This window comes from Thalassophryne amazonica, chromosome 3 (genome assembly GCF_902500255.1).
Source record: "Thalassophryne amazonica chromosome 3, fThaAma1.1, whole genome shotgun sequence".
Lineage (NCBI taxonomy): Eukaryota > Metazoa > Chordata > Actinopteri > Batrachoidiformes > Batrachoididae > Thalassophryne > Thalassophryne amazonica.
The window spans coordinates 30,639,210-30,657,249 of record NC_047105.1 but is presented as its reverse complement, the minus strand read 5'-3'; the positions used below and the strand labels follow the sequence as shown (position 1 = coordinate 30,657,249).

General features: G+C 41.1%; 1 protein-coding gene and 1 long non-coding RNA gene across 3 annotated transcripts in view; both read right to left on the bottom strand.

Moving 5' to 3' along the window:
• The window catches only part of chmp4ba (charged multivesicular body protein 4Ba), a 43,286-nt gene extending 36,358 nt beyond the window's left edge, over positions 1–6,928 (bottom strand). For both annotated transcript variants that reach the window (XM_034165979.1, XM_034165980.1), the window contains exon 1: positions 6,655–6,928. In XM_034165979.1, coding sequence (XP_034021870.1) covers positions 6,655–6,838 — 184 coding nt within the window. In that variant the 5' untranslated portion in view covers positions 6,839–6,928. The remainder of the gene's footprint in view (positions 1–6,654) is intronic.
• A 7,728-nt stretch (positions 6,929–14,656) lies between these two features.
• On the bottom strand, positions 14,657–14,897 carry LOC117507887. The gene is made up of 2 exons (XR_004559865.1): positions 14,846–14,897; positions 14,657–14,765 (listed from the first exon to the last, which is right to left on the bottom strand). It is a non-coding gene; the product is annotated as an uncharacterized LOC117507887 (long non-coding RNA).
• Positions 14,898–18,040: the final 3,143 nt, after the last annotated feature.

Genomic DNA, 18,040 nt, shown 5'->3' with positions numbered 1-18,040 from the left:
CAATGGGCCTCATGTATCAACATTGCGTACGGCGATATTTGAGCGTATATGGGGTGTGCGCCACTTGGCATTTATCAATGTGGTCGTTGGTGTACGCTGCGCTGAAAATATACACCAGGTCGAGAGGTGACGTAAATTATACACCAAAATGAACCAGCGCTGGAATCCACATAAAAATGAAGATGATCAACATGATAAACAGTGCCATTATACACATCAATGCATATGTTATATAAATAACACTTTCCTGATTATACTACATAATAATTAATACAAATCCCGCCTTTGCGGGATTGTTATGTAGCACGATCCGTGGCCACAGCGCTGACTGCAAAGACAGTGCTGCTCGCCTTTTTCTCCAGAATTCGAGCCTGGAGCCAGAGCAGCGCTGAGCTTAACTTCATGTGATGTGATTGTTTTAGACAATGAAACTGATAACAACTGTAGTTTCATCATTCCCTTAATTTGCCCGTGCTGCAACCAGGTTTTGTCATCTCCATTTGGTTGTCACAATAAAATAAATACAGAAATACATTTAAAAAATAAAGAAATCTGACAGATTAGGCGTGTCTTATTAATTGAGCGAGCAAATATCCACATCAAGAATTATTGACATGTGAAAAGAGAATACAGTGGTCCCTCGCTATAACGCCATTCACCTGTCGTGGCCTCAGTGTCTCGGAGTATTTAGTCCAATTTTGCATGTCTTTTTTTTTTTTTTTTTTTTAAACAGTGTTCTGTGTTCTGCGTATCTGTTTATAAGAATCTTGTTGCCCACAAGAGAAAAGAGCGCCAACAACTACTCATAACTGTTTGTCACTCGGAAGCAGACACCTGCAGCCAGGTGTGAGTGGAAGAGGTGCAGCGCCAGGACGCAGAGGCCCGATCTGTGAAATACTGGTGAGTCACTATTAATAATTTCTTATGTGTCCGAACTCGTTCGTTGATCATTAAAATTAATTTGTTAGTTCTAAATGCCATCAGAATTATTTATAGGAAAACATTCTATTTTTATTTCTCAAACAAATGTTTGGGCCTGAAAACAGTTTGGTATTATTTTCCTACTAAGGTTTGAACTTTGAGAGTGTTTACACACGAGAGAAAAGTGAGAAAATGTTCATGCCTGATTGAGAAAAGTGTATAAAGTGTGTAGTGAGGGGTTTTACAGCCTTAAAACGTCTATAATAATTGTAAAAAATAACGCTGACTACATCGCGGTTTCGCGTATTACGGGCTATTTTTTAGAACGTAACTCCAGCGATTAATGAGGGACCACTGTAACACTTTATTGATTATATACTACAAAACAATTGATAAGACAGCCGTTTTTGACGCTCTACTGGCACGCGTTGTGATTGGTGGAGTTCTTTTTCATTGCCGTCTTCCTGGCTTCCATGTCGTAAAATGGGGGTGTGTCTGAAGCGGAGTCTGAATATCTCTGGGCGTGTTTATTATAATTACGATCGTTTCCACCCGCCGCATTTATCAAGATCACGTCAGGCGTACGCCAGAAATGGGCAGGTGCGCACTGCTTGATACATGTCACGGCGACTTTGGTGTATTTCAAGTTTACCGTAAATTTACGCCACAAGTGCGCAACATTGATACATGAGGCCCAATGTAATGCAACTTACTACACCCATGGATGCTTAGCAGAAAAAAAAAAAAAAAAAAGACAGCAATGTGATTCATCTATAATATTCAAGACAGCAAAAGTTACCCCAAACGCTGTAGGCGTTTGGAAAACTAAGGGGGGTCTGGGGGGGATTTTGAGAATATAAGTGCCCTGTGGTGCATTCTCTGGACTAAATTTGGACCTGAAACAGCTGTTAAATTTCTCTTGTGATCTCATGCAGTATGGCACAACATGTGGCTTTTGAATGCATGTTGTGCCATCCTGTTGGAGCATGTACAGAATATAACAATAGTTCACAAATATATCTAAATCTTGATGAAACCTTTATTTAGTTTGTTTTTGATTGGGCTCAAAGACTAGGCAATTAAAAATCCTAACTCTCAACTAACATGTTAGAAATAACTTCATAACTGCTTTCAGACTAGGCAAAGAGATATATAATACTGAAGCCACTCGATTACTATTATTCATTCAATAATGCACAACAACAAATATCATCAATATAAATAATGTTAAATTTGTTTAAATTATCCATCTCAGTCTGAGCCCAAACACCTCTAACAATCTGAACCTGAATTTTTTTTTTTTCGATTTTATACAGAGATTTATTTATTGACTTTCTTTTTCATCAGGGGTTTAGCCCCCCCACCGTGTGTAATTTGTTTCACATTTTTCAATACAAGCTGTATTTCTCATGGAAAGAGGCTACATAGGAACTATTTAAGCTTGTATCAAATATTCCATCAATTTGGCAGGTGATTTAACAGTTTAACAACCAAAAAAAAAAAGCCATGCCACATACTAAAATGCGTTGTGGAAGGTGCCATCGGTGGTAAACTTCAGTGATCGCCGTGTTTTACTCTCTAAGCATTACATTTATCAAACAATACCAAAATATCACAGAATTTACTTGTTTAAATTATATCAGCGTTAAATTATTGCCATACCTGTATTTATCTTGTGTAATATTGGAAATAAACGATAAGAAAGTGAGGAGGTAGAAAAGTTGTCGAACGATGCTATGAGATTTGGCGCGGGAAGCAGGCAGGGAATTGTCTGGAGCATCGAGACGTTGTGCATTTACTACCTTCACAAGAGCATAGGTCGAAAAAATAATGTTCTGCCATTTCTTTCAGACGGCAAAAATTAACAAAAAGATGGAAAACCGTCCAAAGACAGCGAATAAGCGTCCCTGTACACCTTAGCTAAAGTGACATGAAATATACATTGACATGGCTAAAATTATTCTCTATTACCCATGCGTAAAATGGGTAACTCAGCTAGTACTTGTATAAACTTTGATTAAAGAATCATCATTTTTATAATGGAGAATTGGTCCCAGTGAGATATGAGTAATTGAGAATAGAAGGGAAGAATGTGTCAAAGTGCTAAAAGAAAAAGGAAATAAATCAAATAGCTAATCGTGGTAGACATAGATTAGGAGGGATGAAGTTTACATTAACTGGAAAACAAAAAGAAGGAAATGAGAGAACGTGGTAGACATAGATTAGGAGGGATGAAGTTTACATTAACTGGAAAACAAAAAGAAGGAAATGAGAGAATCAGCTCAGTTATTACTCAAAACTGTTGACGTTCTAATAAGCTGTCTATGTGCGGTCCACATAAGAGGGGTAAGATGGCCGCCCATTTGATTCAGAGGTTTGTACGGAGCGCGTGGGCCAATGAGCTGTCCAGTGGTACATACAGATCAGCGTGCCATTGGCTGCACTGAGTCACATAGCAATACTGGCTTGAAGTGGGCTGAGCCACAGACCTTGTAAGGTACACAGACCAAACCAATTAATGGCAACAGTAATCCATCCACCCACATACAACACCCCCCCCCCCCCCCCCCCCACTATCACAAAATCATGCTCTCTTCTCTCATGGCAGATGGTGAAAGGATTAGGATTGCAATAATGATTACCAAAATTCAAAGTGAGAAAGGGAACTTCCACATCCTGTTACATCGTGAATGGGCAATGGCCCCTCACTGTATCAGACAGCGCCCAACACACTGCACGGGAAGGGGACGGTTCATGTCACTGATCAATTTCCCTATTTACATAGGTCTAAAAAAATAAACTGATTTGAACAGAGTTAACATCTGGTTACAAATAAACAATCTGGTTTTAGCTCGGCAGTACGGTGGAGTAGTGGTTAGCACTGTTGCCTCATAGCAAGAAGTTCATAGAAGTTCATTGACTCCCACCTGTGGCCTTTCTGTGTAGAGTTTTCATGTTCTCCCCGTGTCTGTGTGGGTTCCCTCCAGGGGCCCCAGCTTCCTCCCACATCCAAAGACATGGTTAGGTGAAATGGATACTTTAAATTGTCCATAGGTGTGAGTGTGTTTGTCTGTCTGTCTGTGGCGCTGTGACAGACTGGTATCCTGTCCAGGGTGAACCCCGCCTCATGCCCTGTGCCTGCTAGGATAGGCTCCAGCCCCCACGACCCTTAATTGGAGTAAGCAGTTGAAGGTGAGTGAGTGAGTGGTTTTAGCTCATTTTACACAAAAAGGAAGACTCATTTAAAGTATACAACAAAAGATTTATGCTAGATATATGTTTGTAAACTGATTTTACACAGCTCTAAACAAAAGATGGTTTAAAGAGGCTAATTTTTGTTACTCTGCTTTTAAATAGTTTTAAGACAATGATATATTTATTCAAATGGTGCAGGTTGCTTAACCTGCCCCCCCAACACATACGGCTTTAACTGACTATTAAATTACTAACTATTCTAATAATGGATTAATCAATTTTAGTTATAAAAAAATCTCTCATTTCAGTTTTGGAAATATGATTATTTTAAGGTTTTATTAGTTTTTTATGCTCTATGACAGTAAACTGAATATCTTTAGGCTGTAAACAAAACAAGGCATCATTTTAAGCTAAAAAAAAAAAAGATTTTTCACAATTTTCACAAGATGCATGAATTATTTGGTTGTTTATTTTCTTAATTAAAATATGATAAAAATAATCGTTGGTTACTGTTCTACTTTAAATAGTTGTAAATACTGATTAATTTACCTAAACACAATTTAAAAATGGGTTAAATTGGAGATAATCAGGACTACAATAAACAAAAACCACAGTAGACAGTAGATGATTTATATAGCAATAACAATAATTCATTTAACTTCCTCCTGGCTAAGTGATTGAAGATGAGTGACTCATTTAACTTACAACCCCTGGCAAAAATTATGGAATCACCGGCCTCGGAGGATGTTCATTCTGTTGTTTAATTTTGTAGAAAAAAAAGCAGATCACAGACATGACACAAAACTAAAATCATTTCAAATGGCAACTTTCTGGCTTTAAGAAACACTATAAGAAATCAAGAAAAAAAGATTGTGGCAGTCAGTAACTGTTACTTTTTTAGACCAAGCAGAGGGAAAAAAAAAATATGGACTCACTCAATTCTGAGGAATAAATTATGGAATCACCCTGTAAATTTTCATCCCCAAAACTAACACCTGCATCAAATCACATCTGCTCATTGACATTGACCCTATGTCATGAAATTGACCCTATGTGTCTTTTTGCAAGGAATGTTTTCAGTTTTTGCTCTATGGCAAGATGCATTATCATCTTGAGAAATGATTTCATCATCCCCAAACTTCAGAAAAGTGTCCAAAATATCAACGTAAACTTGTGCATTTATTGATGATGTAATGACAGCCATCTCCCCAGTGCCTTTACCTGAAATGCAGCCCCATATCATCAATGACTGTGGAAATTTACATGTTCTCTTCAGGCAGTCATCTTTATAAATCTCATTGGAACGGCACCAAACAAAAGTTCCAGCATCATCACCTTGCCCAATGCAGATTTGAGATTCATCACTGAATATGACTTTCATCCAGTCATCCACAGTCCACGATTGCTTTTCCTTAGCCCATTGTAACCTTGTTTTCTTCTCTTTAGGTGTTAATGATGGCTTTCGTTTAGCTTTTCTGTATGTAAATCCCATTTCCTTTAGGCGGTTTCTTACAGTTCGGTCACAGACGTTGACTCCAGTTTCCTCCCATTCGTTCCTCATTTGTTTTGTTGTGCATTTTCAATTTTTGAGACATATTGCTTTAAGTTTTCTGTCTTGACGCTTTGATGTCTTCCTTGGTCTACCAGTATGTTTGCCTTTAACAACCTTCCCATGTTGTTTGTATTTGGTCCAGAGTTTAGACACAGCTGACTGTGAACAACCAACATCTTTTGCAACATTGCGTGATGATTTACCCTCTTTTAAGAGTTTGATAATCCTCTCAACAGCTCTCCAAGGTGTGATCACTCCTTTTTAGATGCAGACTAACGAGCAGATCTGATTTGATGCAGGTGTTAGTTTTGGGGATGAAAATTTACAGGGTGATTCCATAATTTATTCCTCAGAATTGAGTGAGTCCATATTTTTTTCCTCTGCTTGGTCTAAAAAAGTAACCGTTACTGACTGCCACAATCTTTTTTTCTTGATTTCTTATAGTGTTTCTTAAAGCCAGAAAGTTGCCATTTGAAATGACTTTAGTTTTGTGTCATGTCTGTGATCTGCTTTTTTATCTACAAAATTAAACAACTGAATGAACATCCTCCGAGGCCGGTGATTCCATAATTATTGCCAGGGGTTGTATAAAGCACTTTACATTAAAAGGCAAATCTTAAACTGCTACACAAACTTTAAAGAAACTCATAAGACATACATTTAAAGAAAATAAAAGAAAATAGCAGTCCCATCTTCCACAATCTGCTTTCGTCATTGGTGTTAACCCGCTCTAAATCAAAATATAAACACTTTTTAAACTATTCTAAACCACACGATTTCAGGGACTTTAAAAAGGTAATTTTAAAACCTGCAGTTTTTCTTTCTGTAATCATGACTTAATTAAAAAAAAAACAACAAAAACTCTCCATGTCCTTTAGTGCGTCACAAACTACGACGTCACTTTCTTTCTGTTCCACAGTAAATCGATGAATCGATACACGAGATATCAGTTACCGGTGGAGTTTGTTTTTTGTTTGTTTTCTCACCTCGTTTGTTTTTTGTACCGTTTTTTTTCGCCGTCATCAGTTCATGTTCGATCTTCTTCTCTAAGAACTCTTGTTTTTTCGTCAGGATTTCTTCGGTTTCGCGGAGTTTCTGGATCGCTTCCTGTGCCGTCGGCCCTTTCCCGCTTTTCGCGCTGCTACCAAATAATTTACCGAATATCGACATTTTGTCGTTTGGCGTAAACCGACAAATAACGGACGCCCAGCCGCGTTGTTTTGTCTTATTCCGCCTTTTGCCCACAAACCTCGCGATGTCACCGTAATAAACCAATTACGTCAGCGTGATCGTACGTCAGGTCACGAGACCCTCTTTTATTGGCTGACGTCACCCTCGATTACTTCCGCACAAGTTGGCAAAACAGACACTTAAGGCAGAGAGGGTAGAGGTATACAGGTTCTACTTACAACCCCTGGCAAAAATTATGGAATCACCGGCCTCAGAGGTTGTTCATTCAGTTGTTTAATTTTGTAGAAAAAAAGCAGATAAGGAACACTATAAGAAATCAGGAAAAAAAATTGTGGCAGTCAGTAACAGTTACTTTTTTAGACCAAGCAGAGGGAAAAAATATGGAATCACTCAATTCTGAGGAAAAAATTATGGAATCATAAAAAACAAAAGAACGCTCCAACACATCACTAGTATTTTGCTGCACCACCTCTGGCTTTTATAACAGCTTGCAGTCTCTGAGGCATGGACTTAATGAGTGACAAACAGTACTCTTCATCAATCTGGCTCCAACTTTCTCTGATTGCTGTTGCCAGATCATCTTTGCAGGTTGGAGCCTTGTCATGGACCATTTTCTTCAACTTCCACCAAAGATTTTCAATTGGATTAAGATCCGGACTATTTGCAGGCCATGACATTGACCCTATGTGTCTTTTTGCAAGAAATGTTTTCACAGTTTTTGCTCTATGGCAAGATGCATTATCATCTTGAAAAATGATTTCATCATCCCCAAACATCCTTTCAATTGATGGGATAAGAAAAGTGTCCAAAATATCAACGTAAACTTGTGCATTTATTGATGATGTAATGACAGCCATCTCCCCAGTGCCTTTACCTGACATGCAGCCCTATATCATCAATGACTGTGGAAATTTACATGTTCTCTTCAGGCATGTTCTCTCTTATAGCTTTTCTGTATGTAAATCCCATTTCCTTTAGGCGGTTTCTTACAGTTCGGTCACAGACGTTGACTCCAGTTTCCTCCCATTCGTTCCTCATTTGTTTTGTTGTGCATTTTCGATTTTTGAGACATATTGCTTTAAGTTTTCTGTCTTGACGCTTTGATGTCTTCCTTGGTCTACCAGTATGTTTGCCTTTAACAACCTTCCCATGTTGTTTGTATTTGGTCCAGAGTTTAGACACAGCTGACTGTGAACAACCAACATCTTTTGCAACATTGCGTGATGATTTACCCTCTTTTAAGAGTTTGATAATCCTCTCCTTTGTTTCAATTGACATCTCTCGTGTTGGAGCCATGATTCATGTCAGTCCACTTGGTGCAAGGCGGTTTCTTACAGTTCGGTCACAAACGTTGACTCCAGTTTCCTCCCATTCGTTCCTCATTTGTTTTGTGGAATGTGTTCTGTCCAGAATGTAAAAACATTCATTATTTGTTTTATATAATGACTAAAATAGATCCTTGTCATTTGATATTTTATTAATTTATGAACAACAGAAAAGGGACTTACATTTTGGTGTTCCACTGCTGCTCAAGTCCAAATTGTGACATGTACTCCAGTGATGTTGTGCACTGACTTCAGGCTTCCATAACAAAAAAAAAAAAAAAAGACTTTGTATAGTTCCTCAGTCCAGCCAAAAATCACGTCAGCTGTTCTGAACAGCTTTTCATGCATCCAGACAGCTTACAGCGGAGTGGATTTTGTGTGTGTATGTGGGTGTGTGTTAAAAAAATTAGCAGTGTCAGTTAGCTCAATAAAATCATTGTGTTGTTGGCCCCAATGTGCGCACACACACGCAACCGGGTCGGCGCTTGTGTACGCACCCATCCATCCATCCATCCATCCATCCATCCATCCATCCATCCATCCATCCATCCATCCATCCATTTTCTTCCGCTTTATCCGGAGTCAGGTCGCGGGGGCAGCAGCTCAAGCAAAGCCACCCAGACCTCCCGATCCACACACACCTCCCCCAGCTCCTCCGGGGGAACCCCAAAGCGTTCCCAAGCCAGCCAAGAGATGTAGTCCCTCCAGCATGTCCTGCGTCTTCCCCGGGGCCTCCTCCCAATGGGACGTGCCCGGAACACCTCTCCAGTGAGGGGGCATCCAGAAAAGATGCCCGAGCCACCTCAACTGACTCCTTTCGACATGGAGGAGCAGCGGCTCGACTCCGAGCTACTCCCGAGTGACCGAGCTCCTCACCCTATCTCTAAGGGAGCGCCCAGCCACCCTGCAGAGGAAACTCATCTCGGCCGCTTGTACTCGCGATCTCGTTCTTTCGGTCATGAGCCAAATCTCATGACCATAGGTGAGGATCGGAACGTAGATCGATCGGTAAATCAAGAGCTTTGCCCCCCTACTCAGCTCTCTCTTCACCACAATGGTCCGATACAGCGACCGCATCACTGCAGATGCTGCACCAATCCGTCTATCGATCTCACGCTCCATCCATCCCTCACTCGTGAACAAGAGATACTTAAACTCCTCCACTTGAGGCAAGGACACTCCACTGACCTGAAGAGGGCAAAGCACCTTTTTCCGGTCGAGAACCATGGCCTCGGATTTGGAGGTGCTGATTTTCATCCCGCACGCTTCACACTCGGCTGCAAACTGCACCAGTGCACGCCGAAGGTCCTGATTTGACGAAGCCAACAGAACCACATCGTCTGCAAACAGCAGAGACGAGATTCTGTGGTTCCCAAACCAGACCCCATCTACACCCTGGCTGCACCTAGAAATTCTGTCCATAAAAATAATGAACAGAACCGGTGACAAAGGGCAGCCCTGGCGGAGGCCAACGTGCACTGGAAACAGGTTTGACTTACTACCGACAATGCGAACCAAGCTCCTGCTGTGGTCGTACAGGGACCGGATAGCCCTTAGCAAAGAATCCCGGACCCCATACTCCCGGAGCACCCCACACAGGGTGCCCCGAGGGACACGGTCGAACGCCTTCTCCAGATCCACAAAACACATGTGGACTGGTTGGGCGAACCCTCGAGCACCCGATGGAGCGTGTAGAGCTGGTCCAGTGTGCCGCGACCAGGACGAAAACCACACTGCTCCCCCTGAATCCGAGGTTCGACCATCGGTCGAATTCTCCTCTCCAGTACTCTGGAATAGACCGGGGAGGCTGAGGAGTGTGATCCCCTATAGTTGGAACACACCCTCCGGTCCCCCTTCTGAAACAGAGGGACCACCACCCCTGGTCTGCCAATCCAGAGGCACTGTCCCCGATCGCCACGTGATGTTGCAGAGGCGTGTCAGCCAAGACAGTCCCACAACATGCAGAGACTTAAGGTACTCAGGACGGATTTCATCCACCCCAGGAGCCCTGCCACCGAGGAGCTTTCTAACCACCTCGGTGACTTCGGCATGGGTAATGGATGAGTCCGCCTCTGAGTTCCCAGTCTCTGCTTCCTCTTCGGAAGACGTGACAATGGGATTGAGGAGATCCTCGAAGTATTCCTTCCACCGCCCAACAACATCCCCAGTCAGGGTCAACAGCTCCCCACCAGCACCATAAACAGTGCTGGTGGAGAGCTGCTTCCGCCTCACGAGGCGTCGGATGGCTTGCCAGAATCTCTTCGAGGCCGACCGATAGTCTTCATCCATGGCCTCCCCGAACTCCTCCCAGACCCGAGTTTTTGCCGCTGCGACTACACAGGCTGCGGCATGCTTGGCCTGCCGGTACCCGTCAGCTGCCTCCGGGGTCCCACCTACCAACAAAGATAAATAGGACTCCTTCTTCAGCTTGACGGCATCCCTTACTTCCGGCGTCCACCACCGGGTTCGGGGATTGCCACCACGACAGGCACCAGAGACCTTGTGACCACAGCTACGAGCGGCTGCATCAACAATGGAGGTGGAAAACATGGTCCACTAGGACTCCATGTTTCCAACCTCCCCCGGGATCTGGGAAAAGCTCTCCTGGAGGTGGGAGTTGAAGACCTCGCTGACAGAGGGTTCCGCCAGTCGTTCCCAGCAGACCCTCACGATACGTTTGGGCCTGCCAGGTCTGACCGGTTTCCTCCTTTCCCAGCGGATCCAACTCACCACCAGGTGGTGATCGGTCGACAGCTCTGCCCCTCTCTTCACCAGAGTGTCCGAGACACGTGGCCGAAGGTCAGATGATACGACTACAAAGTCGATCATCGACCTCCGGCTCAGGTTGTCCTTGTGCACGCATGTACTACCAAAAAAAGTGCAGTCCTCAGTGCGTGCAGCAAAAAAAATAATAATAATGTCAGAAATTAGTCAAGCTTTTCATTCTTTCTTCCTGCTAACAGCCTCCAGACAGTGCAGTGGATTTGATTTGTGTGTGCGCCTATGTGCATGTGTGGGCGCACGTGCATGTGCGTGCGTGTGCACGAGGACGTGCGTATGTATGTGTGTGTGTGTGTGTGTGTGTGTGTGTGTGCACATGTGCAGAGTGAAATGGTATCAAACGCATGGAAGCAAATTTGCACTCTAAATGGAACCAAACTGCACTCTAAATGCAATGCACCACAAATAGACAAATTAATCCATGTCATGTGACATACAAAGCACCAATCAAATGACAAGGATCCACTCAGCCATTATATTATACAAATAATGAATGTTTATGAGTTCAATGGTACGAATATTTCATGAGGTGAAAGCTGGAACATACCATTCAACGAGGCGAACATGAAATTTGGGGTTCCACAGGGGTACGTCTTAAGCCCCCTGCTTTTCCCCCTTTATATAGCACCACTTGGGCATATACTACGGCGTTTTGGGGATAGCAATTGTATTATTACCAGGACTGCTTTCTTCCATCTGCGAACTATAGCGAAAATTTGTTCCCATCCTGTCAATGGCTGATGCTGAGACCCTGATTCATGCATTTTTCTCTTCTAGATTGGACTATTGCAATGCCGCTTATGTGGAATAATAATAATAAAAAAAAACACCACCCACTGGACACAAACTCACCTTTTAAAAGCTCTGTTTACCAGTTAGCAACTTTACCACTGAGCTATGGAGATGTTCTTTGAAAGCTGCGGGAATCTGCCTCATATCTGCCTCAGGAAGGACATGGAAGTATTACAAAAAAATAAAAATCACACACCATATAAAAACACCACATTTATCAAGCAAGCAATACAAGTATGATCTGTTCTGTTCCTCTGTAAATGACCCATGGTTACAGACATACAGTCATGAAATGACATGAATGAGAAGCAGTTCAATCTCTCATGTCCACATCTGCTGGCACGTCTCCAACTGGCCGTGCGCGTCTTGTGGACGACGCACTGCAGGACACAGCGTCATGTGGAACAGAGCTCACGTGGGTGACATGACAGTGAGATCGCTTGCTGGACGTTCTGATCTGACGGTCCGTTTCAACCTGGGAGCAGCCTGTCCATGTGCGCCGTGCAAGCACTCGCTGGCTGCAGCTTATCACCATAGTGATATATGTCTTTATTTATGTCCACTTGATAACAGCAAACAGACACATGTGCATCACAGTAGGCAGTTGTTTATCCATGTCTGTCCAAACACAGTACGTGGTATCCAGCTGGCATGTCCAGATCCACACATTTCCACAGCCGCTTCAGTGGGAGGACACACCTCCTGTCAGTTCTCAGCGCACACACCAATGCCACACTCGTGTGGGACTTAGACAAATTTCTCTGCGAGTATGAAGGTGATTGTCTGCAGACACGGTTTGCACACGATTCCTTAGTCATGCACACTAAGTGTGCACTTCGTGCAAACTTCACACTATGTGTTTTAGGGGCCTTTAAAGTCACCAATAATCAGAATGTTATCTGCACTCGTTGACAAGTTAGAACGCACCAAATTCATCTAAGAATTCAGAGTATGGGCCGGGGGGCCTATATACAGTAACAAAGTAATATGGCAGATTTTTGTTCTTCTGACCTTGGCAATACGTAGCATTGTGGGGACAGCGAAGAATCAGATGTTCAAACGAGTTACATTTGTGACCCCCAACAGCTAATAAACTAAACCTAGATTCATAAATAAGAGTAACACCCCAGTTATATTTATTACTATATGTACAGACCTTTTAGTTATATTACTATACGTACAAACCTTTTAATTAGATTTATTACTATATGTACAGACTTTTTGATTATTTTTATTACTATATGTGCAAACCTTTTAATTAATTATGTACAAACCTTTTAAATATATTATATTATTGGTGTCATCCTTGAAGATTTTACAAATTGTAGTTACACTTGCTGGCAAGTCATTAATAAATAAAAATAACATGGATCCCAGCACTGGCCCTTGAGGGTTGCCACTGCTAACACTTCTCCAACCAACAGTTAATTTTGCTTATAATACCACATTTTTTGTAACTTGTAAATCAGCCTGACATGTGGAACTGACTCAAACACTTTTCTTGTCTATGTACAGTCCATCTAAAGGTTAGGCTTCTTCCTATAATTCTAACCATTCTTCTCAAGTCGCAAGCAAATTTGCCAAACAACACCTTCCCTTTCAAAAACCATGTTGTTCATCACATAGTAACTGAAAAGAAAAAAGAATAAATTCTCGATTGCTACAAAAAAGCTTCCACAAGACTGCACTTAAATATATTTGATTTGACCTTGTCTTTTTGTCTTATTAAACAATCACATATTTTTTGGTTTTAAATTTTTTTTTTTAGTTCTTCCATATTATGTTTTGTATGTTTTGCTTGTGCATGTATCTTGGGCAGATCTTATGTTCTGACTCTCTTTGCTTCTGGATAACTTAATAAAAAAAGATTCTGAGTTCAATAAAATTACATTTTTTGGTGGCAATTAGAGGTGTGTAAAGTCAAGAGCAATGCTTCTCAGGCCAAGAACCAACTAAGCAATAATATAAAAAAAAACTCACAGACCAGCTAATTCCCCAAATACCCAAAAAGAACATTTGACAGTATACTGCTATTGATTAGTCATTTTTGGAGCTATTTTTAAGGTTTCAGAAACACTTTTGCCAATATACTGACACAACACTAGGGGTCGCTCACAGACCACCAGTAGTCTGCAGACCACTCTGAGAAAGTTTGGTCAAGAGTCTCCTCTTTACCGTGAGGAGCGACCTATGGTTATGATTTGGTGCCGTATAAATAAACCAGATTGCAAATCAAATTATTCTGGATGTGCCTAATTATTTTCCTTTTATTTCTTTAGCTTTATGAGATTTGCTTTCCTTTCATCTTCACTACAACAGTCTTGCCTTATGACATAACAGAAACTGATAATTGTGACCTGACTGGTGTTCACGCAGATTTTTATTGACTTCTTGCAGTGCATTTAGTAGTAGTAGAAGTATTGATGAAAATTATGCAAAAAAATTCTAACAATTTAGTCAACTTTCACATTATGGATGGAAAAAATCTACAATTACATATGAAGATAGCAAACAGAAATACACACACACACACAAACACACACACACATCTTCAAAAAGAAGCGAATTTTATTTATATTAAAATGACTAACTTGGATGTAACACATTTGTAATGTTAAAAATAGGTTAAAACAAGATTAACAGGTAGAGCTAAAAGAACGCATTCAAAGACACATAAATTAAAAAAAAGCTCTTGGCGAAATTCTATTGTACCTGCATTAATGATAAATATTCACCAGGTAGAGATATTGTTCCATTTCAAGAACTTTGAGTACAGGCTGCTGTGGTGATGATCCTGTTGCTTATAGCAGATACATACTCTGCTAGTGATTGACAGGTAAGATACTGCCCAATCAGCTGCAAGCAATGAGAGGCCAGCCAAACTCCTTCAGGAAACCACGTCTCCCATGATGCACCCTGCCATACTTCTCAAGGTGAAGATGTGAAAGAGCTGAGTGCCAGCCAATCAGAGCCTGAGTAGTCTGCAGAACCGGAGGGAAGGGGCCAACCTAGAATAATAAAATGTGAGTAACATATAACAAGAGCGCTGTATGTAGCTAGCTAGCTAGCTAGTTGATGTTTTTCCTACATGGATATGTTTTTCTGGAGGGGTCGAAAGGTCGTGTTTTCAGGTCATCTGGCTTCTTCACGCTGACGGTCCCTTTCAGCATCATGCTCCATGTGGAGCTGAAACACAACACAGCTTGTTTTATTTTTAATCACATCGACATTTGAGTTCTGACAAAAATGGCTAAACCTCACTGTCAGCGTAACTAGCATGATTACTGAGTGCACCACTGTTTCTAATGGACTTTGTGTGGGTGTGTCCATAAATATTTCTGCATGGCAAAGTTTTTATTTTAGCTGTTTGAAACATGATTTAACAAAATAATTGAATGTTCCATTTGTGTGTCGCGTTCTTGGCCACGCCGACAACACCGGAAAAAAAAAATAACTGTGTGTGTGTGTGCCTGCGTGTGTTTCTGTGTGTGTATTTCTGTGTGTCTGCATGTGTTTGTGTGTTTCTGCATGTTTGAGCGTTTCTGTGTGTGTGTCTGTGTGCAGACACACACACAGAAACAGACACACACAGAGAAACACACACACATGCAGAAACACAGACACACACACAAAACACACATGCAGACACACACACACACACGTAGAAACACACACACAGAAACACGCAGACACACATATGAAGAAACAGACACACACACAGACAGAAACACACACATGCAGATACACACACCTGAAGAAAAACAGACACACACATGCAGACAAACACACAGAAACACACACACATGCAGACACACACAGAGAAACACACACATGCAGACACAAACATATAGAAACACACACACATGCAGACACAGAAACACGCACACAAACACACACATGCAGACACACACACTCCCACATGTAGAAACACACACACAGAAACACGCAGACACACACACATATGAAGAAACACAGAAACACACACAGACAGAAACACACACATGCAAACACACACACATGCAGACACACACACACACACAGAAACACACACATGCAGACACACACATATAGAAACACACACACATGCAGACACACAAAAACACACACATGCAGACACACACTCACACATGTAGAAACACACACACAGAAACACACACACACACATGCAGACACACACATGAAGAAACAGACACATGCACACCTGTAGACACACACACAGAAACACACAAACACATGCAGACACACACACACACAGAAACCCACACAGAAACACGCATGCAGACGCACACACATGCAGACACACACACGTAGAAACACACACACACATGCAGACACACACAGACACACACACACATGCAGACACAAACACGTGTACATTGATACATCTGACCCCATGAATAAAAACATGGTTCATGAATTTTACAGCAACTTTGTTAACAAAAAACAAAACTGTGTTATCAACTTCAAACTATCAAATCAATTTCAATTAAAGCTCTTTTTGGCATAAAGCAGATTTATTTATTTGTTTATTTCTTTATTTGTTTTTACCAGATTTCATCTCGATGCACAAAGTTGACGGGTTGCAATGTTGCTGGTGAAGTTGTCATCCCTGCATCCAGCTTGTCCTCGTCTCATGTCCCTGATCATGTTTGACACGTCTCAGTCTGTTTACGGTTGTCACGGAGACAGCATTCCCCTCACACCTGTGTAACCATGGTGATGATGCCAAACAACCACTCACGGCTTTCTGGGGCTGAAACACACTGTGTCATCATAATGGAGATAATGTGACAAAGAACATTGTGGGACAAACGGTGTGTTTATGTTCTTCACCGCATTGCATTGTGGGTATTCCTCACCTGCATTTACAGTTTTTGCCGATTGCTTACACACATTTTTCAAAATTTGGCTCGCTGTGTCAAAACTCCACACACAAGCAAGATAAAACACAACACTTGTTGTAAAAGCCCTCACAACTCTGTGAAAATGAAACCCTACAGTCAAAACCTAACAATCTCTTCTAAAAATGTCATTCTAGCAACAAAATGATACACACATGCACCATTTTGAAACACTTTCAAATCAACAGCAACACACTGATGTGTTTTACACAAAACACTGAAGTCAATATATTTTTATTTTTTCTTAAACAAGAGCTGAAAGTTACAGTAATTAGCAATAGAAGTGTTATTTCCCTGTTTTTGTTTATTTATTTATTTTTACAAAAAAATAGAAATTTCATAAAAAATACCTACTGAAACACAGAGTACTGGACAGTTCAAATTCAAAACACAAATGAAAACAGTACTGTAATTTACATACATGGTACAGCAACATCAGATTGACAGTACTCCCCACTGTGTGGCGGCTGAGGTTTGAGTGGACCGTTTGTCCACACTCTAAAAATGAACTGCTGTCTCAATGAGAAACAGCAATGTAAGAGTTTGCATAGATTTTCTGAAGTTATTTTACTGTAACTTCACTACTTCATCTGAAACATTTCTCCTTCTTGCTCTTCTTTGTCCTTATCCAGGTATCCCTCTTTGTCTTCTGTTACCACCTACATGATTGCAGATTTGACTAAATATCTTACCTGAGCTCTACATGTAGTGCCAAATGTCAGATTGATTGGTGGTGAATTTTCTGTGTGAGTGTTTTCAGATGTGTGCATAAGTTTTTCCAATACCAGATGTGTTTTGCATTTGTATTAAAAGTCTTTCCCCAATGATAACAAGGTATTTTATCTTTGAGTTCAGTGTCTAATGTAGGAAACTGTGTAATGTTCTACAACTGTTTTGAGGAATTGCAAGCAAAGTGAAAAGCAGAAAATGTGTGTAAAGTATTGTCACATTGTGTTTTACCTGTTGTTACAAGAAGTTTTGGATTTGAAGTTTTAGCCTAAGCATTCACTTTTTGGGTGTAAGCAGCTGGCAAAAACTAATATCGTGCTATAACTTGAGGAATGTCTGTTTCTCCTCCATGTTTTTTGGGAGATCCTCATCCAACTTCGTGAGTGGATGAACGTCGATCCCAGAACTGCACTTAATTGGGGAAAGGTCAAAGTCTTCATGGTCAAAGGTCAAAATGATTGGAGCACTTGTAACTTTTGACCCATTATTGAAGCTAATGTTTTCATTACACTATGTAACACAATTTTTGTTCCTGGCTTCTAAGTGTTATATTTCAACTGCTTATGTCTAAAGTCTATGGAAAAATGAGTACATTCAGCACAAACTTTGATTTTTTTTTTTTCTTTTTTAACGTTCTAGAAAGTTCTAAAAGT